This window comes from Pezoporus occidentalis, unplaced genomic scaffold (assembly GCF_034315485.1).
Source record: "Pezoporus occidentalis ecotype Australia unplaced genomic scaffold, CSIRO_AGI_Poc_V1 ctg25, whole genome shotgun sequence".
Lineage (NCBI taxonomy): Eukaryota > Metazoa > Chordata > Aves > Psittaciformes > Psittacidae > Pezoporus > Pezoporus occidentalis.
In genome coordinates, this window is record NW_026914394.1 from 630197 (window position 1) to 657352 (window position 27156).

At 39.4% G+C, this 27156-nt stretch overlaps 1 protein-coding gene across 3 annotated transcripts in view; it reads right to left on the reverse strand.

Annotated features, from left to right (window-relative positions):
* Window positions 1-27156, reverse strand: part of GPBP1L1 (GC-rich promoter binding protein 1 like 1) — a 33669-nt gene that overhangs the window by 2552 nt on the left and 3961 nt on the right. For 2 of the 3 annotated variants that reach the window (XM_062622972.1, XM_062622973.1), the window contains 8 exons: window positions 14452-15369; window positions 13488-13602; window positions 12515-12644; window positions 11863-12146; window positions 9072-9144; window positions 7858-8051; window positions 3959-4099; window positions 325-483 (listed from right to left, as the gene is read on the reverse strand). In XM_062622972.1, coding sequence (XP_062478956.1) covers window positions 325-483; window positions 3959-4099; window positions 7858-8051; window positions 9072-9144; window positions 11863-12146; window positions 12515-12644; window positions 13488-13547 — 1041 coding nt within the window. In that variant the 5' untranslated portion in view covers window positions 13548-13602; window positions 14452-15369. The remainder of the gene's footprint in view (window positions 1-324; window positions 484-3958; window positions 4100-7857; window positions 8052-9071; window positions 9145-11862; window positions 12147-12514; window positions 12645-13487; window positions 13603-14451; window positions 15370-27156) is intronic. The other variant, XM_062622974.1, reaches the window with a different exon arrangement.

Sequence of the window (27156 nt, forward strand, 5' to 3'; positions counted from 1 at the left end):
GGAACCTCAAAAGCTAATTCCAGTATTAAAATATGGTATTGTTTCACTCCTTAGTGAAACACCTTGCAAAAATCTAGACTACCTTCACCATCAGAGACCTGCCTTTCCATCTCATTACTTATGCATTTGTATTTCATCAAGTTAAGATCTCCCTTCATCGCAGTGCTGTGTACTACTGCTGCTGGCATGTATGCCAGACCACTGGAAGTCAATCCTTTCTTCCTCCAGGGCCTGAATTACATACCCAGCTGTTTTTTTTTACCTCCAGTACCCAACTCGTTAAATATATAATGATCACATATACAGCAAGGACAGAGATCTTACATCATCCAGCTTGTCACATTCTCTGTTCTCGGTTATCTCCCCATTTCTATCATCTTTCAGTGCCTTCAGGAACTCGCTCTTCTTATCAGTGGTACGGCGCATCAGCTTTGTCAGGCGTGAAGAGCAGATCTCGATGGGAGGGGTGGTGCTGGAAGGACTCTAGACAAGGAAGGTAAAAAACAGAGACCTTCAATCTGTATTTCTGCAAAGATGGAGCCCTCTTCAGTACACTGTTCTCCCCACTTATCAGTATCAACCCTTAACTTTTTCTTCTCCTAGGAGTCAATTCACATGGCCATGAATAGGTTTATTTTGTTTCTTGCCAATGCAACTCTAAAGCAGTGCCAGAGCCTACAACAATATGAAGGCAAAGAACTTCATGCAGGACTCTTACTCTCCAAAAATTAAGATTAGGCTCAGTTAAAATTTGCATCTTAAGACATCCTGACAGACTCTATCCTGAAATCATGCTGCGGGGTTATAATCCCCTTTCAGGGAGTGGTCACACCCTTAACTAACCACAAGTGATGTGAAATAGGTAGCCACAGCCTCAGTATCCTCCCCTGGAGAGTGTGCTGCTGATTCCTTGCTGTGTACACTCGCAGCCCAGATGGTTCAGTGTGGAGCCAGACACAGACAACCCTGAAGCCTGTGGGGACTCTGCTCAGCTCAATTCACAAATCCAAGGTAACCTCCCATGCTCTTCCACAGTGTTTAAGCTTTCTTAATGATTCTGAAGCTGTGAACCAGGGGTAAGGCACAACAGTTTGTGCATTACCAGTACCCCAGCCATGATACTGCAACAGAAACACTGCTAAAGAAGATGAACTTTCAATTTAAACTGTTCCATCATTTCCACTGTACACACAAAAGAAATCTAAAAGCACGCTATGTGAAAGTTCTTGATTTCTTAACCTTCTGCTCATGTGGATTTCATGTCTGGTTTCTCTAAGAAAAGGAATTTATTCATTAATAAGGATACCTGACACCAGCCTCTTGCATGCAAAACTATTCTTTTCCTTCACTTACTTGGATTTTTTTACTCAATATTAAACCAGAGTAACATTTCCTAAAGTTTGTAGCATTTCTCTCTTACCCATTTGGGGTTTTTTAAAGCTAGGATGGGAAGGTTGCAAATTCAGGCTCTTCAAAATGAATCGCCTTTGTAAAGTACTTTCTTAACAGACTCATAGCGCTTTGAGCAAAGATGACGGGAACTAAAATATTTAGCAAAACAAAACCAAGGCAGCAACTGCTGCTTGAATTTGTCATGCCTGTTGCACATAAAACGTGTGGAATAACGCCCTTCAGGGAAGTGCGTGCTGAAAGGAATGCCTTACAGTAGGTATTTCTCAGGTAGCCTTCGCAGATTTTGCCTAATTCAACACAGTAAAGAACACAGCAGCAATCGTAACAGATGTAACAAGTGACTGTGAATATCAGGATAAAAAAGCCAGCACAGTACTGAAATTATGCTCTTAACACAGCAACTAGCTTAACTTCAGAGATGGAAGGTAACAATAAATGAGGCTAAAACTTCGATGTTTTCTGGTTAGCTCTTTGCTAACGGCTGTTTTAATGTTTCATAAACTGCTGAGGTACTAAAACTTAATTTCTACCCATTAGTGGGAAACAGCTGAAAGTTTAGAAACACAGATTCCTGAAAGGGAATTTAATTTCACTTCAATTCTGGTTTTATGCAGAACTTCCAGTAGAAATGGTTTTACATAACATTCTCTTTTAGTATTAAAGGGGTACAAGTAGGCATTTTTGGCATCTTTTCTAAAGGTAAGTTTAACCCTTTGACTTATCAAGGCAGCTGTTTTCATTTTATTGAGAGCACTGCATCATCTCAGATTGTTCAGATGTCAATCTATGTAACAGGGATGGCTACTCCTACAGAAAAGTCACCCTGAATCACTTTAAGACTTCAGACTGTATCTTAACCTGGTTATTTTAGACTGGTTTGTGGGGACACAGTGTCAGTGCTCACTGGCACCCTTTCAGTTTTCAACACACTGCGATCTCTTATGAATAGAAGTGCTATTTGCAACACTTCTGCAGGAGGGTCATTATCCCCGTTTCAGAAATAAAAAGGCAGAGATTACTTGCATCAGGCCTGTGGAACTAGGATTACAGTAGTATCTGCTGGCCATGCTCCTGTGTTTTTATACTGCAAGTCTCCAACAGATTCAAAGAAAAAAAATGTTCAGTTTTAGTGGGGAGGAATTTTTAAGCCCTTTTGTTCAATTGATTGACACTGGTAATACAAGAAGCATTCAAGGCAGCACTGCTTGTTCTGGGGAAATCCCAGCTGCCTACTCTGGTTGTCAGACAAGTATCTGGCGTCTTTGCTGACTAAAGGTTCACACAAGACCTTGAAGGGGGGAAGGGACGACTTGCGTTACTGACATATGATACAGATATGCTGTATGATGTGAAGTGAATGCCCTTCTCAGTATCTGCCTATTGAACTTTACATATTTATCCTGCAAAGGTGTCCATACTGTGCTGTGCATTACACAAAAAGGCAAGCTGTCAGTAGCACAAAGGACTCAGTCTAAGGACAGACAAAAGCAAGGGAAAGGAATGGAGTGTAAGATCTATTTGTCAGTGACAGGCCTATGCTTGTTAACTATTGCTTTTTAATGACTGCTTTTACACTCAGCAGTGGCTAAAGCAGGAAAGTACATGCTGCTGTAAAGCCTGCAAAGCACAGAATCATGAAGATGACAAGGCTGTATTTTGGAAGTAAGATCTGCCAAGGAACAAGACAAATGCACAACTAGAAGAAAACCCCAACCCGCTGTTACACTTGAATGAATGTCATCTATCACAGTCTTGGGTTTTGTTTGTGTTCCTTTTACATATGCTCACAAAAATTTTGAGAAGCAGAGGAGAGAAGTTATTCAGTGCCACTTTTCTATTTAGCGTCGTGGACTTCCAAGGTCCAAACCAGCATTTTCTATACAAGCTACGGAGCAAGGCATAGGAATGCTGGCCAAAACATGTTATATCATCATTACTGCTGAAACGTTACTAGAGTTATACACCAAGGCTCTCTCTGTACTTCAGACCAAAACCAGAGGGAGTCAGTTTCCACCTCAGCACATTACTTCCTTCCAACACCAAAATTAAAACCAGACACTGTAGCTGAAGACACATATACACGTGTTAAACTTCCCCAACCTCCTCAGAGATCACTGCTTGTCCTGTTGTGCTCCTAGAGAAAGGATATGAGGCAGATTGTTCTCCTTCCCCTTCTTTCCTCATACTGAAGAGCCACATGGAATCAGTTCACTTATCTATTTACACCAGTTCTTGGTATCTGCACTCCAGTAACACCAAGTCTGTGCATGTCTAGTTATGCAACACTATTTAAAGGATTAGTATGTTTTTTCATATTTGAGGAAAATTCTAACACATTCAAACACCAATGGCTTTATATTCAGGTAAACCACATTTTTATTTCTTTTAGTGTATCAGATGTGGCAGAACATGCTAAGAACGTACAAGCGACTCATTCTTCATGGGTGCAAAGGTAGGTACCATATACAGAAAGGACCTTATGTTTCAGCTACAGTAGGTGACAGTGACAAGAGTTCCCACCCTATTCCCAAACCCAACCCCTTACCTCTTTGGGAGAGGTGAGGACTGAGCCACTCGCCAGTACCGCTGGTTTGGTTACAGACACTGGACTGGTAAAGGCAGAGTCACGGCTGGAGGAAAGCGAGCCTGGTTTGTGTTCACTTCTGTTGGCTTTCCATGGACTTGGCTATATTGAAGAGAACACAAGATATTGGTCAGTAAAGGGTAAGGCACAAAAAAGGGGTTGCTTGCAAGAAATAAAACAAATCAACATTGTCTGTTAAGTGGATATTTCTTTCCCCTCTACAAGAACAATCTCACCAAATTCACCTTGACAGCAATTATTTGTTCCTCTGTCTTCTTGTTTCCCCCAAATCACACATAGTTCTGCTTCACGGGCACCACCCTCCAGTAAAACACCATTAGATCTCAGAAAATGCAGCACTGCTCTTCATTAAGTGGAAGCACCACCAAGTAAAGCAATGTAATCTTACAGCTACCCACAGATGGGCAGTAAGAATGCCAATTAAATTCACATTTCATATGGAAGCACTGTATGCCACAAAGAAAGGGTTTGCAACACTTGACAGGACCTTCCCCTGTGCGAGGAAGCAGCATTATCAAGGAGTATTTCTGTCCAGGCTGAGAATGCACATTATTTATTTCCTAGGGCTCTGAAAGTGTCCATCATTGCACTGATTTAGCAACAACAAGGAAAAAAGTAATAAAAAAAGGAGGAAAAGCTGCTGGTTCATTAAAGTGCATGAGCACTTGCTGTTTTGCTCTGCATACTCTGCAGTACCCCTTCAAACACACTAGCAATTTGGCTGAAAAACAAAGACTTTGAAAAACAAAGATAAGGTTTTGTTGTTTGGAATGTTATCCTTGAGCCTCTCTTATCAACCAAGGACAAACACTGTGAACTGCTAAGTCTTTTACAAAGAGGATCCTAACAAGAAACTTGTTATCAAGTAGCACAGAAATACACCTGTCAGAGCATTAAAACATACTGGTTCTTTTGACCCATCAGACTTTTTAAGCCAGCTTCAATAACTCATGCACAAGTGGGATCCAGTTAAATCTGAGACTGAAAAAACATTCCGCAAGCAATGAGAGCAGAAGCCATTATTGCACTATGTTCTCACTCTCCACTGGGTTATTTTATTCATTTTTGAATAAACAAATCAGTAGGGGAGGCCATCAGCATTACTCTTCCACTCCAACTTAAAAACAAGAGCAGTCCACATTACTGAATAGATTATTCAGCATTCACAGCACACATTCCAAACATTCCCTTCAAACCTAGAAAACATCCTTATCTGTGCAATATTGGCTGGTACTAAAATTACTGTGACAAAGAAGTTTCTCTCCACAGATCTGATGGCAGTGCTGTTTGGCTGCCCAGCTCTTTGTTGCCGATTGTTGTTCTCCCAGCTTCCACAAAGGGGCACTTCAGACAAATTCAAAGACAGACCCTTACTGCTTCCTTAGGGAGGCCACTAGATTCAAGCACAACTCGAGATGAGTATCAAAAGGAATCGTTTGCAGATTATGACCCTCATGGATTTCTTGACTGTGAGCCATCACAATTAGCCCAGAAGGAATGCACCCGTTTCACTGACACCAGTTCTCTTCCTTTCAACACTACTTAGTATAACAACAGAAAAACATTTCTCACTCACTTTGCCTGTGACAGCTTTCCAGTATCGCTGTCTTTGTCAAAAGGATGTTTTGAGCTGCTATTTAATGCACTGCAACTCCTGTACAACTTTCTAGAAGTCTCTAGCATAATGCATCCTACCATAGCTGCTTTATGTCTGTACCTTTTAAAAAAGGCATTGTGCACACAGGTTTTCTTGCTAAGGCTATGCTGGTATCCCTTTATTAAGCTTTGCTACATGATCTCCATTCATTAACAGAACTGCTACTGATTACATCAGCAAACAATTCTTCCCTGCTGCAATCTCCACCACTGAGGAGCAGTATACTGGCCAACAACCACAGCACCATGTCATGCATACACACATAGTAAGTACATACTTACAACATGCTTACTTAAAATGACTGATCTCTTGGCCTATAACCTCCTCCACTAGCCAAATAACATTTCATATATTATCAATACTGTAATACTTCAGGTATGAATCTGGGCTTACCAACTGGTTCAGTACAGTAAATACTTAATTAAAAGCAACTTAGGCAGCTACCACTGCATATTGCCACAATCTCTGATTTAAATATAGATTCACAATCTGGAATGCAAATGAGAGCTACCTAACATGTAAAACAAGCTACCAAAAAGAAGCCCTACTATTATTTTTGATTTAAGGTGAACTTCCATACCACCCGCAAGGCTGCCTCAGAAGAACAGAGCATATTTACCTAATTCTCTATACAAATTAAAGGGTTTATTCCAACTGTGAGCACTGATTAATGGATTTTTTGTTTAATCGGAAGAAGCAAAACTTCCAAGTCTAATTTCAGAATGCAGTTAGGAAAACCTTCAATAACAGTAACAGTAACAAGACATGTACATAGCTTTCACAACCACATTTCAACCTTTCAATCCCTACACCTGGTACAGCACTAACTTTAAGACCTCACAAGTTATCTTTGCCCTCAACAGCAGCTAAGCGAGAAAAGCTGTTGGCACTCCTGTTCACTAAAATTCTGTTTACTTTGAAACAATCAAAGAGACAATCAAACAGCCTGCAAAGAAACTGTATTTTTGGCTTTTTGTTTCAAAGACCATTCAAAACATCCAGACTAAAGCCAGGTAAGACTATATACACACATATATCAAACAAGCTGTACAAGCAAAAAATAAAAGCCACAGGAGACTCCCTATCCATCACAAGCTGCATCTTGTTTAACTCTTCCAAACAAGTACATTATGGACTGAAAACTATGCAAAGTGAAAAACTCTTTTATTAATAGCCTGTTAAATGGGGTCAGTTTACCCCATCTCACCGAGGAAGAGATCATTTGTCAGATTAAGGGTTTACACAAGATTAGCTGATAATCATTTTATCCATTAGGATTTTTCCTGTAGCTGGCAGAATTTAGCCTGAATTAAGAAAAACTTATCAACAGGAAAGAAGCTCTAAAACTTGCTTTCTCACAAAAAAAGTTGTTAATCTTTCCTATTTTGCCTTTGAAGGGTGTAAAACTAATCTAATCACAGGGAAGATTTTGCTGGAATGCTGCAGCCAGCATTAGTAATTAATAAATTAAATTTCAGAACTCGAAGTATTTTGACACATTTTTAAAGATCCACCAAACCAGTAATTTCCTTTAGCTTCTTACTTTCCCTATCAATCCTACAAAGTTTTTAAGGCATCTACACATGTAGGTTCTCTGGAATAAAGGGCAAGATAAAGCATAGAACTAAGAAACAAAAGAAAATACTTGGTGTTTTTTTTTTTTCCCAACACTCCCGTATTTCTTTCAGTAAAAGAATTGTAGCACAAATCCCATTACTTTTCCAGGTTGTCTTTGAGGCTCAACTAAACTAGAGCTAAATTGCAGGATGTTACAGTCTAATCTGATCTTCGCCTCAATTGTGTTTTAAACACATCAAAGTGCTGTAACCCAAATAAAGATTTTTTTCAAGGTAGTCATGTGAACAATTCAAGCACATCTTAGCACACATTCCACTTCTCCAGCATTGCTTGTTTTGTCTAATTTAGGTAAGGATTTGTCTAATACATGAGACATTCAAACATTTTTATAGTCAGAAGTTAATTCTCTGTATGGACAAGACCAAATGGCATTTTAACAGGGAACAACAATTTTAGTAGTAAACAGACCTCTGCTTTGAAAGCCCCTACCCCAGAAACTACTGGATCCCAGCTCCTGCTATTTGTTAGGGGACTGATTCACTTGCCAAGGGACAGAGTTCTCCCTTGGTCTGCAGTTCACTAACTTTGCTGGAAACCCCTGTACCTTGGAAGGAGGAGCTGCAGGTTTAGGAACCAGATTTTTGTAGACACTTGGGACAATGGTGGTGGCTTTGTTGCCATTTGCCAGGTGAGAAACAGGTGATGTAAATGCAGCTGAGAAGGCAGCGGCAGGATCCTCTTTTGAAACCTTTTTGATGACCAGCATCTTGGTAGGTTGCTTGGCACTAGGGGGGTTTTCTGTAAGAACAGAACGAGAAAGATTCTGAAATACAGATGTTCAGTTTCGTAACAGCTTCAGAACACTGTTCTGGTTTCTGCCCTCTCAATCTTAGGTTCTACATGTCTGATTCTGAGACTGCTATTAAATGTTCTTTTGTTTCAGCTTTGAGCAAAGATACTGGAAAAAGATGTCAAAGTCCAATCTTTTTCATTTAACCACAACAGCTCCCTTGATGCTGAAGGGAAAGAAACTAAGTGGTATCAGCTAACAGCCTTCCACCATACTACAGGAATCAGAGCAGATACTAGCATCTTTTTGAAAAACCATTAACACAGCAAAAATACACTGCATAAGTTATACCTCAAAAGACACAGTGCTTTCAAAAACAGGTAAAAGCCACATAAATGCTGATTGTTATTATTTTTGCAGCAGAACAATAACTATTGAATACAATCCAGTACTGCAGCAAGAAGTGGTTTTGATTTATTTGTACTATTTACTGTATCTAACCCAACTGATGCAGCTACATTCTAACCAGATATTAACAAACCTGAATTTAATTGCCAGAACTGGTACCCTGTTTATTTTTATTTTTCATATATTTGCCTACCAAAAATAAAAAGCAAGACTGTTCTGAGTTAAAAAAAAAATAAAATAAAAAACATCAAGTAAATCTAAACCACAGAATTAGGACAATTTTGCTCTATTTCAAATACAAAGATCACAAGTCAGGAACTGAGGTCTAGTTCAGTCAAATCTACTCTGCCCTTCAAGTGAGGTCTTGAAATTATAAACTTGGAGTAAGCCAGGAAGCAAAGGCAGAACAGTGACTTTACTGCCACCAGTAGTGTTCAATGACAAGCAGTTTCAAGTAGACAAAAAAGCCAAGAGATTAGTGGATTGTGGGAGGAAAACAACAAAGATTCACTTAAGTCTTTAAAATAGTTTGGAGTGAAAAAAATACCATGTAAATCATTGGTAACACCTTTCTGCTTCAGCAGAAAATTCTGTACGGCTATGTAAATACCTTTACCTACCCCATACTCCAGAAGGTGTCCCTAAAGGTTTGTTCTGGTTGTTTTGTCTTCCAGCTTCTGGATTCAAAGACGGCTGTAGAAAGACAATGCAAATGAGTGTATTATTATATTGCACATAACAAAATAATTCATCATTAATATAACATTATGCTTCTAGGAACCCAGAGTACAGGTGAATTTCTCCGAACAGTATCTGAATTAGAAGAGAGTGCTTTGTCACAAGACATCTGAAAATCAAGTTTGTATTCTCCTTGGCTTCTGCTGTATTTTCAACAGAACTATCAGTGGGTTCAAGATAAGCCCTTTAGTCTCCTCCTATACAACTGAGTAGATTCCACCAATCAATAAACACATGAAAGATTTAAGAATTTAATCAGCAGCTTGAGTTATAAAACAGACTCCACATCATCAGTATTTGAAGATTCTAGTCTAATTTCCCAAATATTTTTATATAATAATTACAATTATTAACCAAATAAAAAACTCCCCACAACACACCACCACCCAAAAGCAATACTAGACTCCTAATGTAAAGGAATAATGAATACATATACAATTACTGACAAAAAAACTACATGTAAATTAACGTTAAGCTTCAGGGTCCACTTGTCAGCACAATATCGCATGCATACTCGGTGATCTCTGCAGACTTACCTTTAATTCAGTATCAGAATTCAGCTTAGTAGAACAACTAAGGACATGTCCAAGCTCAAAGCAGAGCACAGAAAATCTCAACATTCATTGTCAAGCTTTCCAGATTAGCTACTCCTCTTACCCCATCCCAAATAACTTCAGTTCAAAATAAAGCCATCCTTTTCCTCTTTTTAATGAATTCTTCATATGTTAGTTACTATGGCAACAGTGTAAGTCTTTAATAATGAGCTTCTGAAATAGTAGGCATTCCTGTTTATAAGAGTTTGGAAAAAATGTGACACCATAGCATAAATTCCTGCTTCAGACCTTGGAAATTCCTCTGTTTCAGTGCTTCATTTTTTAGTTACAGGTCAGTTTTATAGCAGACGTGCTCATACCATAGGAGAACTTAGGACTAACAAACTATTTTGCAGGCCTTCCAGGAAAAGTCATCAGCCACACAGGCCTAACAGCCACATACTTAGGCACAGTATACATTAGTTTCACCACCTATGGCAAAGACAATACATGAGCTCTTTAGCAATGCTTGCTACTAAACAGTGTGTGGTATTCTCATCTAGAAAAAAAATGGGGGAGGTAACTACAGAAGAAACAGCCCTGCACATGGGGAAAGGCACTTGTCAAGGCACTGAAGAAGAGAATGAAGAAGGATGTGGAAGAAAGATCAAAACCAAGACAGACTATGACAGTGCACAGCTCCAGTCATTACAGTAACTTTATATTTCATCAAGCTTTTGACAGATTAAAGAGGTGGCTTACAGAAATTCTTGAGAAATCAGATTAACTGAAATCCACACACAAGCTTTATCACTGCTCTCCAGGTGTTAACCGCCCCATCATGCACGCTACCACTCCCAGCAGAAGCAGCTGAACAAGAGCATGCAATCACCCCCCAGACACCTCAGTGACAAAGCCCAGCACCTTAAATCAAACTGGCTCCTGTGGCAATTTAAGTTTTACAATTTAAGACTCTAGATTTTGGCCTGAAGCAGCTACAGGCATTCATATATTTCATTCCAACTCCTAACTTCCTGATAGAAGTAGTGCCATGAAACTGCCATGACAATTTCAGCTGTAAACAGCTTTCCAGAGATAAATGCTGAACAGGAGAGCAAAAAGCTCAACATGGTGATACAACTATGTTTTTGGTGCACACTCTCACCGAAAACTCTCATTACTGGATGCAGCAGTGGCTTTAGCACTGGAGATAAAGTCAGAAGAACTGCATTAGATAAAGGGACTGAGTTACCAGAACCTTACAGATGATACTGATGTTATTATGAGACTAGAGATAGCAAGAAACAAGATGCAAAAAGCAAAACGGGTGGTCTTCAGGGACAGGGGAATGCATTTAATTGGAAAGAGAAAGCACAAAAGGTGTGTAGGCCTCAAAGCAATAGCATTAAGGAATGCACATGGTAAGGATGAAAACCGTGAGTCCAAGTACTATTGGTAAAGTTTGGAAAACTGAAGATATTCCGGTAAAATAGAGCCAAGATGTAAGAGCCTATCATACTGATAATACCACGTGAATCAGAATGCTCGATAGGAACATGAATTGGAGAAACTGATGGAAGAAATGTCCTGAGAAATCTGAATCCACAAATTGAGATAGAAAACCATCTCCGATCACAAAATACTATTCCAGAAGACTCAAGACAGATGGTTGCAAAGGTCTGAGCATGTCATGAATAAGCTTGGAAAGGTTATCACGAACACCAACATGGACCACGACGCAGAAGACAGGAACAACATGCAGACTGAAAATAAGCTGAATAGATGTACTTAGGAGAAAAAAAAAAAAAAGGCTTTGTAAGCAGAGCCATGAAGTCAATACAACTGCTCTTCCTGGGCAAACTCAGGTATCACCTTACGGGTTTTGCTGACACTCTGGCTTGTGTGTTACAATGCAGTCTTCAGTTCGCAATAACCATACGGTTAAAACGTATGTGACAAACCCTATAATCCAACAGGACATCAAGTCCTGAGGACTCTGGGTGCCAATTAGCACTGGAATAATCTGTTGTGATCTCAAACATGGAATGGAACGCAACTCTGCCGCCTATCAATGCTAATAAATGAGAAGTGAAAAGCCACTTCTCACAGGTGCTACTGCTAGTGTGAAGCTACAACTTACAAAGTCTTCTTCCTCAAATTGCAACTGCTCTTTATCTTCCTTCTTCTCTTCCCTGGATTCAACAGGCAGCTTTTCTTGAAAGGCGGAACTTTTCCGAGAATGGAAGTTGCCATTCCAGTGGCGATGAACTCCAGTTCCTCCTCCACCACGCTGGTTCACACCATCATGGCCCCGAGAAGGACCGTGCCAGCCAGGCTGACTGCCAGAAAGCCCAACATGAGCTCCTTTAGAAACACCAGAATCTACAGAATCATGGCGGAGAAGGGACGGCTGATGCCAGCAGTCTAAACAAAAGAAGAAAAGCATGCAATTAAAAAAGTCAACACAGCATGGAGAATACCGGAGATATCAGGCTGCAGTTCTTGTTGTGAATTCAGTGTTCACTAAGGACCTATTATGCCAAACTTATTAAGCTATTGTGTGATTTTATCAGCAAACAAACCAAGCTACACAATGCACATATAGCTATCACAAAAAACCCTTCAGGCCTGAGCACATGGCATGGGAGAAGAGAACACCACAAATTTCTCATGTGACATTTTGAAAATGTAGAGTTTGGTAAAAACGCTGGTTATATTCCGCACAATTCTTCATTCTGTAGAACATTTCGAAATGCCTGCTCTCAGGCTGCATTCTGAGCCTTCTCACTCACCTCCCGCAGCTCGGAGGGGCCCATTATTGAAAAATCCATCCGAAGAGTTGTGTCTCCTACGGCTCACGCCAAAGCGGCCCTCTCCCCGTGGAAGATGCTCTCCATGTTTCTCAAAGGTGGCTGCAGGGGACTGCAGAAAGTAAAAAGTGGTTTAATGAAGCATTCATTAGGGCATTCCAGGAGCCTGTTGGTCCAACAGCAACATTTCTGTTAATTGAAAAACAATTAAAACCAAACCCTCATATTCCTATACTAATTTTTCATGTACTAACTTTCAAGCTAAAGGTTTGTTTTAAATGAATCAAAATGATCCTTACATTATTTGTGTGTTCTCATATTTAAGCATGAAGGTGAAAGTCATATTCTTTCTTATTCATCAACATTGCTGATCGTGATCTGTTCTGATATTAAAATGTTTGTCTTCTCTGCCATGCACAAGTAACACAAACTGTTGAAGTCGTGGGTCAGCCTAAGGCGCCTCTGGAATCAGTCTCAGAAAGGTGTCTGGCAAATTGCCCTCATTTTAAAGTTGCAAAAAACTAATGAGTATTTTTGAGTTTGCAGCTAGAGCCCCAGGGCTCATCATCAATACAGTACTCAGCAAGTGTCAGATTATCTTCATAAATCAAACCCAAATTATATGCTGAATTGTAAGTAAGTGGCAGCTCGAGTCTTGACTTCACAAAGATTAAGAACCATTTCTTTAATGATTTTCTATCTGGGATCCCACTCAATTCTCAACACAAAGACATGAACTACTTCCACGTCTGAACACAAAGATTGTTCCTCCTCCGAAATAAGATACATTTTTTGAAATAAAGACAACCAAAATTATGTCCGTGTTAGTTTCCAAAAGCCTTCTTTATAAACACAAAAGAAGTTAAACATTCTAATTGCAACAAAACTCTGGGGCAATTTTTAAACTGTTATTATTGTCATAGCTGTAAAAGGAGGTGATCTGGATTAATGTTACCTTGGTTGACTGTGGTGTTGAGAAGTTAAGCCAGGCAGGAACAAAGTCATGCTGCGCCATTTAGGTCCAGTGTCTCCCTTCAATAAAATGAGGCATCAAACCTCATGGCCAGGATCTGTAAATGAAAAGAACATTCTCTGTCATCTTTTCCAAACTGAAATACTAATACCATTTATTTCCCAAAGCTTGGCCTACATGAATAGGAGGGGCAAAGTGCTGTATTTTCGTATTACACTTCAGTACTTTTTTCCCTGCTGACTTTGTTCCTCTGACCAAAACAGGTAAGAACTTAAACATTCCCAGTTATTTCCTGTTTACAATGAGCACACCCATAACATTTGTGATAGGATGGGTGTGAAGGTGGGAAGGAAGTAGATCAAATAGCACATGAAAGCCATACAATGCACAAACGTGTAAAATCAAGACATGACAGAACGTGGGGCTCTAATACACTGCTCAATGTCTCAGTCTACAAGGGGTTAATCACTGCATGTCTTATTCCAGGTGCTGTAAATCAAATAAGACCAAACCAGCAATGCTGGAGGCTAAGAGCAGATCAGAGACCTGATAGACAACCATATGCCAGCTCCTGCACCTCCAAATTAAAGTCATATCCAGATCCCCTAACTGTCATGCACAGGGAATATACCATGCTGAAGCTGCTATTATAGCTAAGAATCCAAATGGTTAGGAAAACAAGGTGTTTGAAGGACCTTAATGGAAGTTCAACTGAAGAGCAGCTGAGGCATCTCAGTGAGCAATCTGAAACTGGACTGCTCTTTCCAACGTGTCATAGCAATTTCCACTGCTCAAAATAATGAAAATTCCATTATTGCTCTGTATAACTGAATTCTGTCTATGGAAGCTTCTCCAGATTACCATTTTGTTTCTTTTTCAACTTTAATTTACCTATGAACAAGTCAACACTATATAACCAAAGCAGTAAGTACACATGGTCACTTACCCTGAGTTTGGCCTCTGCAGTCCAATGTCCTCAGTTTCTGTGCTTTACTGACCTGTGGGCTCCTTCCCTCCCCAGTATGCTCTAAGGCCAGCCTTGAGGCAATAGTGCGTCTCGAAGCAGAGCACGAGAGGCCGCACTTCGTGCCAACTGTGCCCTTCACTCCCTCAACTGCTCATTTTAACTTCTCTTTGCTCTCTCACTATAAAAAGAAAAAAAAAAAAAAGGAAAAAAAAAAAGATACCCTAGAAGGTAATTTATATTGAAAAAAAAGAGCCACGACCACGTTCACCTCATTAAATTTCCTCTGGTCGTGGTAATGCAGAAGTCAGGCTTTACATTACAAAAAGGTTTGTCAAGTGTGCATGACAGTATTCAGAGCAACACCATGGTTAATACTGAACAGATACACCCAAGTCTGCTGGATAATTCATGATCTGCAGCAGATTAGCCTGAACTCTCTGGAAAAGTGACGATGTTGCGTAAAAACTTCTGCCCCAAATGCTGAGATCTAAACAAGAAGCATCTGCCCAAATGCTCTTAAAATATAAACTTCATTTTTATCACATACATCTGCTAAAAAAAGGTATACTATTTTTAAAAAAAGAAAGTTAGGATATACTCTGGTCTTCACGTAAGTTGGCTAACGCTCCACAGAGCTAAGCACTACTTGATATAAAGCTCAAAAGCAGGCACAAATGTTTTCCTCGTTGTTCACCATTTACATGCTGAAACATAGGTCACATGAACGAAAAAAATGCCAGGTCCAAAAATAATTTCTTCTACTCTATTTCTTGTAGACTGGCTGCTGCTTTTAAAGGGACACAATTATTCCACAAGGGCTTCTTGTTCTACAGTGGAGAGTTCACTTCTGGGTTATAGTCCTCTTCCATCAAAGAGGTGAGACAGGAACTGTAGTCACTATAAAAAACAAACAAACTCCCATCAATATAAGCACCATAAATATGACAAAGTATGACTGGAGAGAAAAACAGAAGGAGAAATTCAGCAACTACAGTGCAAGTGCCCAAAGCTGTTTGATCCTTGATCAAAACCTGAAATAACCTAATTTTTTTTTTTTTTAAAAAAGGTCCCTGAAAAGGGCATTTTTGCTTTTACATGATCACTTCCCAGACTTGGTTTATAAAAAGGGTAATACAGACAAGCTGAATAAGAGTAAAGGGAAGAGCAGAGGAACTGCATGTGGCTGATGAAAGGAATTTCACACTTTGTAGCAATTTAAAAACCTGCTGCTAAAATACTAGTAATACTCTAGGCCACAGGTAGGCTTGGCCATTCCACGTGCCTTATCTCCTCTGTGTGCCCACATCATTCCTCACCTGCTCCAATACAGCCAGACTCCCCTCCCAAGAAGCTCATGACAGTAATACATCCAGTCTGCCATTAACTCCTCCACAGAAAATACTAGCAACAGAAAAAAAAGATAAAGTTTTTCTGCTACAGCCTGGTTTTCCTTGAACCATCTTACCTAACCAGAAGCAAACTCCTGAAAACACCAGATTTACTCCTGAAACACCAGCAAAGTTACATTACTGCTTTGATGCCGTCAGCGGTTTCTCAGGATCCCTTTAGGTGTGCCTTATTATGCCTTTATATTTGATTTATCAGAGTTTGTTTTCTTTGCTTGGGTATGTTTCCATTCTTTGATCAGTTTTGGTAATGCCATTCTTTTTTTAAGACTGTTCTGATTGAGGCTCAATATAAATACACATAAAGAACGGTAAAAGAATCACCACCTTTTCATCCTCTGGGTCATTCCCTTTAATAAACCCCTAATTTTCACATATTCTTTTTCTTTCTGAAACTAGATGTTATTGTGTAGTGGATTTTAGAAGGAGGGAAGCATTTTTGCACACAATCTGTGAGCCATGACAACATTTCCAGATACAGAGCAACAACAAGTCACCCTACAAACTACCAGCCAAGATGAGGCAAAACCAGAGTGAACGTGGCCACCCACACACAATACTGACCTGGGAACTTTCTTAGCATCCCATACCACAAGCTAGTAAGCATCACACACTGCAAACAACAAAAGCACTAATTTATCAAGGCCTGTTTTTATATGAAAGGGTAATTTTTCAGTGTGAATAGGGACATACTGGAACATCCAGCCTATGAGGAAAGGCGGCTTAAGCAGAGACCTTACCACTACATGGCTACAAAGATGATGGAGACTTTTTTTACAAGGAGTTACATGGAAAAGATGAGGGGCAATGGTTCAAGTTACTCCCAGGGAGATCCAAGTTGGACACAGAAGGAAAATTTTTCACAATGAGAACCATCAGCCATTTGGAATGATCTTCCCAGAGAAGTGGTTGACCCTCCATCATCGGATACTTCTAAGATTCAGCTTGACAGGGTATTGGGCCATCTTTTCCAGACTGTGCTTTTGACAGGAAAGGTTGGACCAGATAGTACTTGAGGACCCCTACCAATCTGGTATTCTGTGATTCTGTGATCTGCTGCAGACAGAACAGTCTTCCCATCACACTGAACTTAGCACAGGCACAGAACTCCTTCAGATATGGCATTCTTAGGCTGCTACCAAATGTTTGAGTAGTAAGTAGATGATGAAACTGGGAAAAAGTCAATGCAGTTGACCATATTTAAACAAGATTCATTACCTTCTGAATAAATATGCTTTTCAGAACAAACTGTATAGCAATTAAGCCATGTCAAACTATTGTCAGAATTCATACAATTTAAGAAGTCGATTTAATGAACCATAAGAACAATTCACAGTGATGTGAAAATGGACCTAAACAGAGCCAAGCACACACAGAACTGTTCTCTGGATTTAAGGGTATCTAAATAAATGAATGTCAGAGAATTACTGTTCTGAAGGAGGAACTAGGTCTGAGTACAATGCACAAATAAAACCATCACAAAAATGTAATACTCAGGTTCCACTTCACAAAAAGGTTCCCAATATCTTTGGGAAAAGGTCTGCAAAACGTGATGGTGCAAGACATCATCTTCTATTTCAGCACAATCAAAACCCAGATGAAACTCTTTGCGAAGCTCCAACCATCAATTTAGAAAAGATATCACAGAAGATTCAGATCTCCTAACTTGCTATTTGGATATCACTGCTAGTATCAGTGGCCAGGATAGTTCATCAGGGAGCAGTGTCTAACATGCACGTAAACGGTCCCAGTGCGGTTTCCAGACATGACATTTTGGACTAATGTCCAAGTCTTGCAAACATCATGCTTGAACAGTTAGCATGAATTAGGCACTGGTGATCAGAAAACTTTATACTTGTTAAAGGAACGACCTTCGCATCAACTCAAACCTTCTAAGCACGTATTTTGACACTTCTGTAACCTTTATTCTGAAACAATCTCATCTGTGGGTGCCACAGCGGCTGAGAGGTTCTGCACTGAGGTTGCAGTAAATTAAAGCAAGATACCTAAATTAATATCCACACATTTACCCTCAGGTAGTGCACAGAAGGCACACTTCAGCTAGTAGACTCAAAGCAGACTTATGTCTTGAGCCCTTTCAAAGCTGTGTTTCCTGGCATGAGCAAGGTACTGAATGCTATATACCAATACACTATATGCCAACACAGCCTGTAGCTGTCTCCATATTTCGGTAGGCACATATCCTGCTCTTCAGCCTTCTGTGCACACACTATCACAAAAAGAACAAGGTATGTGACATTAAAATGCAGTATTTTTTCTGTTACGTGAAACACTGAAATTACACTACTACTGAAGCACTTCAGAATTCAGGCTCAGCCCACATGCTCAACTTTACAGCCTCCTCACAAACACACTCTGAATCCTGTCCAATGCAACACCTTCAACCTACCTAAGACCACTTTCATAACCTACCATACTACTGACAACAGTAGTATCACAAAATCATAATGGGCAAGAGTCAAAGCCTCTCAATTACCTTCTCTGACAGCAACCTACAGTAAGTTCTTAGGAAAAAAAGAGCGTGAACAAAGTGAACAGCATTGGGGCTCTCAGGATACTTTCTTAGACTTTTAAGCCAGGATCTGTATGACTGCTTATTAGCAGTCAGAGCTTCTACATAAATCTGTTCAATTCCTTTGTATTTAGACACATGCAGAGGGGTTGGAGCTAGATGATCTTAAGGTCCTTTCCAACCCTAACTATTCTATGATTCTATGACTTACACATTTTTGCATCCCAAATGAGAGGGCACAGTTTACTTGTGCTTTGTGTAAAAGTCAATTTGTGGTTATAAAAATGTCAGCCTCAATTTAATCAAATGTTTTCTTGTGCCCAACAACATTCAAGTCATTTTGTTTTTACAATACTCATGATTGTATACATGATATATGTACTCATTGAGTCATCCCTCTTCCAGGCTAAATCAGACTATTTTGTGGAAGCTTTCTGAACTATCCTTATGAGTCTTTACAGTATGTTTTAGATATAACATCACCAAATCTGCATAAAGTGTTTAAGATTTGGGAGAATAACCAATTTATACAGTGGTAAAACTGTGCAATTTTTAACCTTGCTTCTTAATATTTAACATAGTTTCTTGTTTGTTTTGTTATTACTACACAGAACCGAAATGGCCTTTGCCAACTACTCAATAATGAACAGAGCAAAGAGATTCCTCAAAATACAGATGGGTGTCTGCTTTTCTCTGGTCACACACATAAACACGTGTGTGCAAATACACTCATGCATTCCCTGAAGGCAAAGTTCCCAATTCTTCTCATGTTGCATTTATAGTTCAGTCAAACTGGTCTCTGCTTCATTATGGAAAACAGCAAGGACAAAGATCATTTCCAGCAGCCACTCCCGATTCCAGGAAAAAAAGGCAAATGAAAATGCTTGTCAATGCAAATTTAATTCATTTTCTCTCTCCTTTTAAATGGATTTCAGTTTGAATTATTTCTGGAAATACAATTCAGAAAAAGAGAAAATAATAATAGTATCACTAAATGAGATGCTCTATAAAGGCATCCTTTCAGACACCTCCTTTCAGAACAATGAAATCTGCATTAATGAGCTTTGTTGAAGAAAAAAAGGTTGTCTGTCACTACCCTCAAAACATTCTTTCACTGATCAAAATTAAGAAGTCTTTAGAGAGTAATATAAGCACGTAAAAAGTTAAAACTCTGTATTAGCACTTGGGTTCCACTTGCTAACAGTAATTAACCTTTAAAGAAAATAATTTCAATTATCAAGTTTTCCATGTTGCATTAAAAATGTTTTAACTGTTATTTCAGAGCAACCTCTTTTTTGTAAGTTTTTGTTGTTACAAAAGTACTTTTTTCCCCTTAAGCAAGTGCTTAAGTTTCATATCTAAATATCACTCACCATGCCATTCAACATGCAAGAAGTGATACTTATCACAAACAAGTTAAAGTTGTCAGGTACTCTTTTATATTGCCAGATTTCATTGTGCATTCATCTAAACAAACATTAGAAACTGACACGAGAATGGAAGGAACATACAATCATACTCAATTTAAAGAAGAGACACAGACCACAGTAAGGAAACATATGTAGTCCAAGAAAAAAAATCCCCATTGTTCCATATACCATTCATAAAGAGTTCTGGTTGTGTTGCAGTTGAATACAGTTGCTCAGTTGTTTTAATCTTTCTCTTAACTTTCATTTCTACTCTAAACCATGAGTTTCTAAAGCCTGGATTCTCAAGTTGAGGTATCCAGACGTGCCTGGCACTAGGAACCAAGGAGGTATTCAATATATATGTATCGAATACTTACACTATTATACTATAGTATAGGTATATGCTGACCAAAATGTGACCAGAGACAAGCTAATCAAAAGCCACTGGGCTATGAAATGACTCCTTAGAAACAGATCAAGATGTTTCAAAAGTCCTAAGAAAGCACACAGACGAGCCTTATAAGCAGTACATTTTTCCTACTACCTTCTCTTCCATCTTCTGCCTTGGTCTACAAACTGGAAAAGCCCAATAGGAAGCAAAATCTGCCCTGAGTTACAAGATCGCCTGCCACACTGTGCTGTTCCAGCACACCAGCTCTCAGGGAATACCCAGAACCAGGGATTCTAACCTTTGCTCACATTACATACTGCAGTGCACATTTCTGAACCAGTCAGGTTTTACTGCGTGCTTTTTCTGCTTCACCGTACCCTGCAAGCCTCCTCAGGTCCCTTCAATCCTGCTGTCTACCTAGAATCCTATTAATTACGGCTGCTAGCTCCATGTCTCCTCCCCTGCAACAGCAAATCACAAAGATGCGGAAGCTCTAGCAGAAAACCATCAAAAAAGTAAACTTGTACCCTTCATTATATATTTATCAATCCAGATAACAGCAGCTATAAAAGGTCACAAGGACAACATCTGTCTACCCCTGCCACAATTTCAGTTCACTTCGCTGCATTTCCATGTATGACTCTGAATAGAACATGTTTACTTAAAAAAAAAAAAAAATTTGTTTTTCTAGTTGGCCAAGTCAATTGGGATTCCAATAATATTCCTGAAGATCAGATGTCAGCTGGGTTGCAAAAGCATTCAGAAAAATTAGTGAACAATTTAATGGATGCATAAGGCAGAACAGAATTTACTTCCCTCATCAGTTTTCTTTCTGTGAAGCTCTTCTAAAGTTATTTAATCAAGCAGATATGCCTAAGCACACACAACAGACCTTTTCACTTAGCTACTCTTCAGAGTAGATAGAGTTGCCATTTAATAGGTGTATGTTAGTTTATGATAAAGAATTAACACCATATATATTTACTAAAATATGATCTTTTTCTCACACCTTTTGATTCATCCTACACATTCACAGAAACAGGGAGTCACAGTCTGGAGCACAACCTAGGAAGAGTCAAAAGCACACTACCGATTTCCTTAAGGATAGCAAAAAGCCACACATGAAATCTCATTATCCTGTTTTCCAAAAAAGCAGAATGCTGCTTGGCCTTACTATTATTAGAAACATTTTACTGAATAAGATAATCATATTTGGGTGCACAGCCCTGTTAAAACAATGTAATTATAAACCCTGCTTTAACCTTGAATGCATTATTAGGCCTTACTATAAAAGACACAAGTGCAGCTTTACTAGCTTAATAGCCGTCATAACCAGTAAGCTACTTCATCTCAAGTTGAGATCATTTATTTGCAGTTCACCTACATAAAGTATCTTACAAAACAAACTTACTCCTATTTTGCTTTCAGCTTCCATTAGTACAATTGTCTAGACACACCTTCAGCCTGTCTACATTGAAATATGGCTACCTTTTGAGAGGACAAATGTAGCTGTTCCAGAACGGCACGTACAACTGGTAGTGCTCACACACCTGAGGTATTGTGCACCAGAATAACTACCACATAGATCTGCCACCATTATTTGTTTCTTTCCATTATATCACACAGCCAGACCCCCAAAAGGGTTACTCGAATAAAAAGGACACTTTTACCAATTAAAAATACTGCAGAAAACATTGTTTAAATTGTATGTGCAGCTAAAAATGCAAAGCATCACTCACATCAGCTTTTCTAACGTTCTGGAAACACAAACCCATTAAAACACTAAATGATGGATTAAAATGTTAATCATGTACCAAACCAAATCTCCCCAGATACAGATATTAAAAGTTCTTGTGAAAACCAGCTATTACTGACAGATTAACACCTTGTTTTTCAAGTTTAAAGCAAACAAATCTGTCTTGCAGAATCATCAAAACTGTTTTGTGTTCTAGAAACAACACTGCAAATCTATATATTCCAAGATGAAAACGTGCCAGCAGCTTGTCCATACAAAAGTTTTTCCAGGCTGGGGGTGGGGAAATTCATATTAACTGTTATGTATCCGATCACTTTTGCAAACCAGATGAATAACTTGAACAAACTGAAGTTAAGAAAGGACCATATACGTAACAAAGGCATGTCTACACCCTAAACCCATTTTCTCTAGCGTCTCACAGAACACTCCTTCACAAACAACCTTGCCATTTACCTACTTATTTTTCACTTCTCTAAGGTCACACTGACCAAATCTTACCTCCTTCAAAATTTCTGGAACAAACACATGCACACAGCCATGTAGGCTGCAAAGCCCAGTCTTGTGAATACACACTGAGATCAGAGTATTTTTCTTAACAGCAATTAGATACAAGGGCACATGAGAGTCACATAACCAAATCACAGAGGAAAGTGACTTCTAGGACTGCAATGTAGGAAAGACTTCACTGAATGGGAAAACGCCACTGACAACAATGTCACTTTAAGCAATACTGACTGACTGATTCCTGCCTTTTCAGCCCCAGCCGATCCAAATGTTTGCCAGGAAGGCCAGCACTACATCACTACTGGATCAACAGTATCAGGTGCATTGAGGGGACCACAGAACCCAAAGCAGCAAGCTTGCCTTTGGAAGCATGCTGTATTTAACACAAAAGCCCAAAGCACATTTTGGAAAAGGCAGCATCTTTGGGAACCTGTGCAGAAGCCTGTGTAAGATGATAAGGCTCTGACCCTCAGCCAGCTAGTGTGATACACTGCAACTGAACCGTTCCAGCGGGTTTTGAGTTTACTCCAAGTACTAAGGACCATTTTAAATATGTAAAACCTAGAAGACTCAATTCCTTATAAGCACAGAATGGGGACACCACAGACTTCCTAACTATTATGCCTACCAATAATTATTCCTGGCTATTTTATGCTCTACAGTCACTGGCAATACTGTCATCCCTTATGCCTCTCTCCTATGCCACTTAAAATTCCACCTGCCTCTGATGTCCCTGTAACAGTCTTTAGTACTGTTTATGTTAGAGAACTGCAGTATTTACCTGAAATATTAAAATCTGCTCACTGCTCTGCCTACTGCAGGGACTAAGGTTCCAGGGATCGTACACACCTCTATTAAACAAGTGTATCTATTGACATAACTGATACAAAACAAAGAAACACATTTTAAAAAGTATTAGGCTTTAAATGTGAACAATGTTCTGAACTTTCAACCAGCTTTAGCATTTTATTAAATAAAGTATTTTAAATCTGGAGATGGTATTCTGCTAATTTTAATCAAATCCAAAGGTCTTTTTAGCTCTTGAAGGGAACAAAATCAAACATCTAATTTGTAATGCACTTTGATCTACAGACCTTTTGAAAGTATCTGAAGTCAAGCTAAGGCTGTTCTGCTCTGAACCTAATAAAGCACAACACCTCGTCATGGCTGCCTTTAAAGGTACCAGTATCACCACAAAACCTCAGGACAGAATGAGTGAAACAGCAATGAAGAACACATCTGTATGGTCTGCCCAAAGCATTAATGAACCAAGTCACTTCTGCTCAGTAACGTATGCCAGGATAATGTTCCCCATCATAAGGAAAGAATTGCAAATATGTAATTACTGGTTTATCCCTGCTGCATACTACATACCTCCTGCCTACCTGTCTTCCAGAGGTGTAGGGAGAGCCTAAAGAGAAGTGAAGTAAGTAGCTCTCCAGTACCTTAAAAAAAAAACCCAAACTATGGGATGGGTGTTTCCCACTAAGGGTATTTTATAAGCCAGTATTTTACAAGGGGTACTATCACTACTATAGTACATTTACATTTAAATTTATTCTGTTTGAAGCTGAGAAAAACATATTTCCTTTGGAAAAGAGCATCAAATACTCCAGACTATTTATCAAATATTTGTGTTGAGGCAAGAGACTATAAATCAAGTACAGGGAAGTACAGATCTGCATTCCAGATGAAGGATAAGAGAAGGCCTGTCACTTGCAAAGACAGTCAACGAACTCAACACAGAAAGACACTAAGCAATAAAGAGACCATTCTCCTAAACAGTATTATAGTAATTCTTCCCCTTGATACCACCACTGCAGCCCTACAAGACCAGTCCTCCAAACTGGGAAGGGCAGTACATTCCAGTTGTAGGTACTTCCCATGCAAAACAACAGGCTAAGACTGGGGGACTGAGCATACCCTCTCTGCCCCTCCCTCCACTTGGATTATTTCCAACCCATTTTACCTCAAGACCAGGACAATATGAACAAACTCCACATTTATTTGTCTGTGACTAGGACACGACAAAGACATGTTCACTCAGCATTTTTCAACATGTGTACAACACCTGGGTTACACTTTGCAAAGTTTTCACTGTCTGCTATGTTTTCATTCCACTAGCTTAACATTTTCAGCACTTACTTTAACTGATAAAGCATTATCAAACATCAGTGCCGAAAAGTCACGCAAGACAATTCAGTTTTAAACATGTCCTATAAACACAAAATAAACTGCACAAATAATAAATATTCCACTTGTTTGGTCTTGGCTTAAAAACCAAATAAAAAGGGAATAAGCAATCCTAATCCTGTGGTCTGATGACTTGCTGCAGCTGGTATATATATTCTTATTGGATGTTCATAGTGTTTTGCTGGAGCGTCCTCTGTGATCTTGTCTGTGAAACTCTTAGAGATCTTACAGAGAATATTCTGTGCAGGCTAAGAGTTAAACAACATCATCCTCCTATCCTATGTCCTACAATAAACTAGGGAATACTAGGAAAACATTATGGGTGAAATCTTCAAGGTTGCATAGCTCATCTCCTTCTCCCGAGATTTAAAACACTTCAGCTCTACCCTTACCCATCAGATCTCTTTGAAAACAAACTAAACAATGCCCTCCTCCACCAATTTGTAGTGATCTTCGGCTGCAGGAGCCCAAACATTAAACGCAAAGATGTCTCAAAAAGTATCAGAAAAAATGAGTTTGTTATCAGCAGACTGGAATTCATTATGCAGCTATTCATACCTCCACTGGAATATTTTTGGGGGAGCTGTAAATCAAAAGAGATTATTAGCATACCACACTCTCCAGCGTATCTCTACAATCTGTTTTGGTTATTCTTACAGCTTGAAAGCCTGTCCCTGTACCTAATGCCTAACCTAAGTACACTCTGCAGTTTCAACTCATAACTTATTTTATTCAGGATAGATATGGCAAGCTGACTAACCTCTCTTTGCAGATACCTTTTAAGACATCTTTTCTCCAGACCAGTACTTCAGTACTCGCTGCCTGAAAGGCAATGTCAGCAGGAGGGGGTCATGGGGTAAGCCTCTTAGACCACCCTGTATTCCAGCACAATTTGGCAGCAGAAACAGTACGTAATGTCATATTCTTGGATCAAATATAGTCTATTTAAAAAAAAACAAACCAAACACCCACCACCACCACTCCAATCTTACTGCTGAAGCTCCAAACTTTTAAGTTCAAAGCACTGAGGATGAAAAAGCTGATGAGACCCACCTACCAAGCATGACAGCTTGCAGGCTGTGACAGGATGTCAGAGCTGCCTCCCAGTTATACCCACAGGTAACTTTTTTAAGCTGCTTTGTAGATCACCTGCTGATGTCTGATGAAAATACAAGTTGTATAAAGCTGTTTCTGAGCTAAAGATTCCCTCCCCCCCCCCATCCTCACTATTTCTTTTACAGACTTAGTTCTATCTTCTTTACAGATCTTGTTATCCAGCCATAAGTTTCCCAAAGTCTGATGGCATCACAAACTGAACAAGATGCTTTCAGGTAAAGACCTAACACTCCTCAGCAGAATGGTTAAACTGCTTTATACCTTATTTACAATGCTCTTATACGTTCCAGTATGACAAATGAAATCTTCATGACAGTGATGCTGCTGACTCATGACAATTTAGGAACCACTACAACCCCTCTATACTCTTCCCACAGAACTGCTGCGTAGCCAGCTGTTACTTGTCCACATAATGCAATATTCCTAAGCACAGTAATTTGAACCCATCTACACCAAAATGGCTAAAATCAATGCTATTGATTTCAGGCCATTTCTTGAATTTGTCAAGATCATATCATCTGTGTGTTCAGTGTTATTTCAACATAGAGAAGTGAAAACACAGAACAGTACATGACCCAGGACAGGCCCCCTGATGTGAACACTCTTCCTTTGAACATATCTAGGTCCTGCCTTTTGCTGGATGTTATGAGGGGAAGCACTCCTCAACTCTTTTCAGTATTCTGGAACTTTTCCTACTCCCACGGGCTGTCAGTTCCCTAAATACTGTAGGATACATTCCATAAGCCCCAGCCAACCTGAAGACATTAAAGTCATTATTAACCTGTTTCTCTACTTTAACTAGAGTTCAAAGTAAATGAAAAGACAGTTTGCCCAAACTAACAGTAAAAGCTCGCAACACATATAACATTTTCAGGGTGAGAGAGTTTCCTTGGTGAGTTTTTTAAGATTAGCATCAAAAGTCTTTTTAGACCACCTCAGTTGGATCCTGATTAATTCCTTAACGATGGATGACGCATTGGAACACAATGGCAAAACACTCCTTTCTGCTGAAAGGCCGGAGACCTATAGGAATCTTCACTGTACAAATCCACCAGCAACTTTGTGAATACTAATACTTTATGCGCCCAGAATAATACCATGTACCTCCATGGCAGACTCAGTCCTTTATTTACAAGGTAATTGTTCGTCACAAACTGATGATGACAAATTCCAAGAGAGTGATGATCATTGCCACATGCTCTGTATGTTGCAACTATGCTATGAGGGTCACAGAGATACCCAGGAGAGCAGACCCTGCCACACTAAACCCCTATCCCTGCTGCCAGTCATTCTTGGCCATACCACCATTCACCCTTACATTTACCTGAACCTAGAACAGACACTGAAATAAAAGTGCTCCAAAGGAAATGAATTTA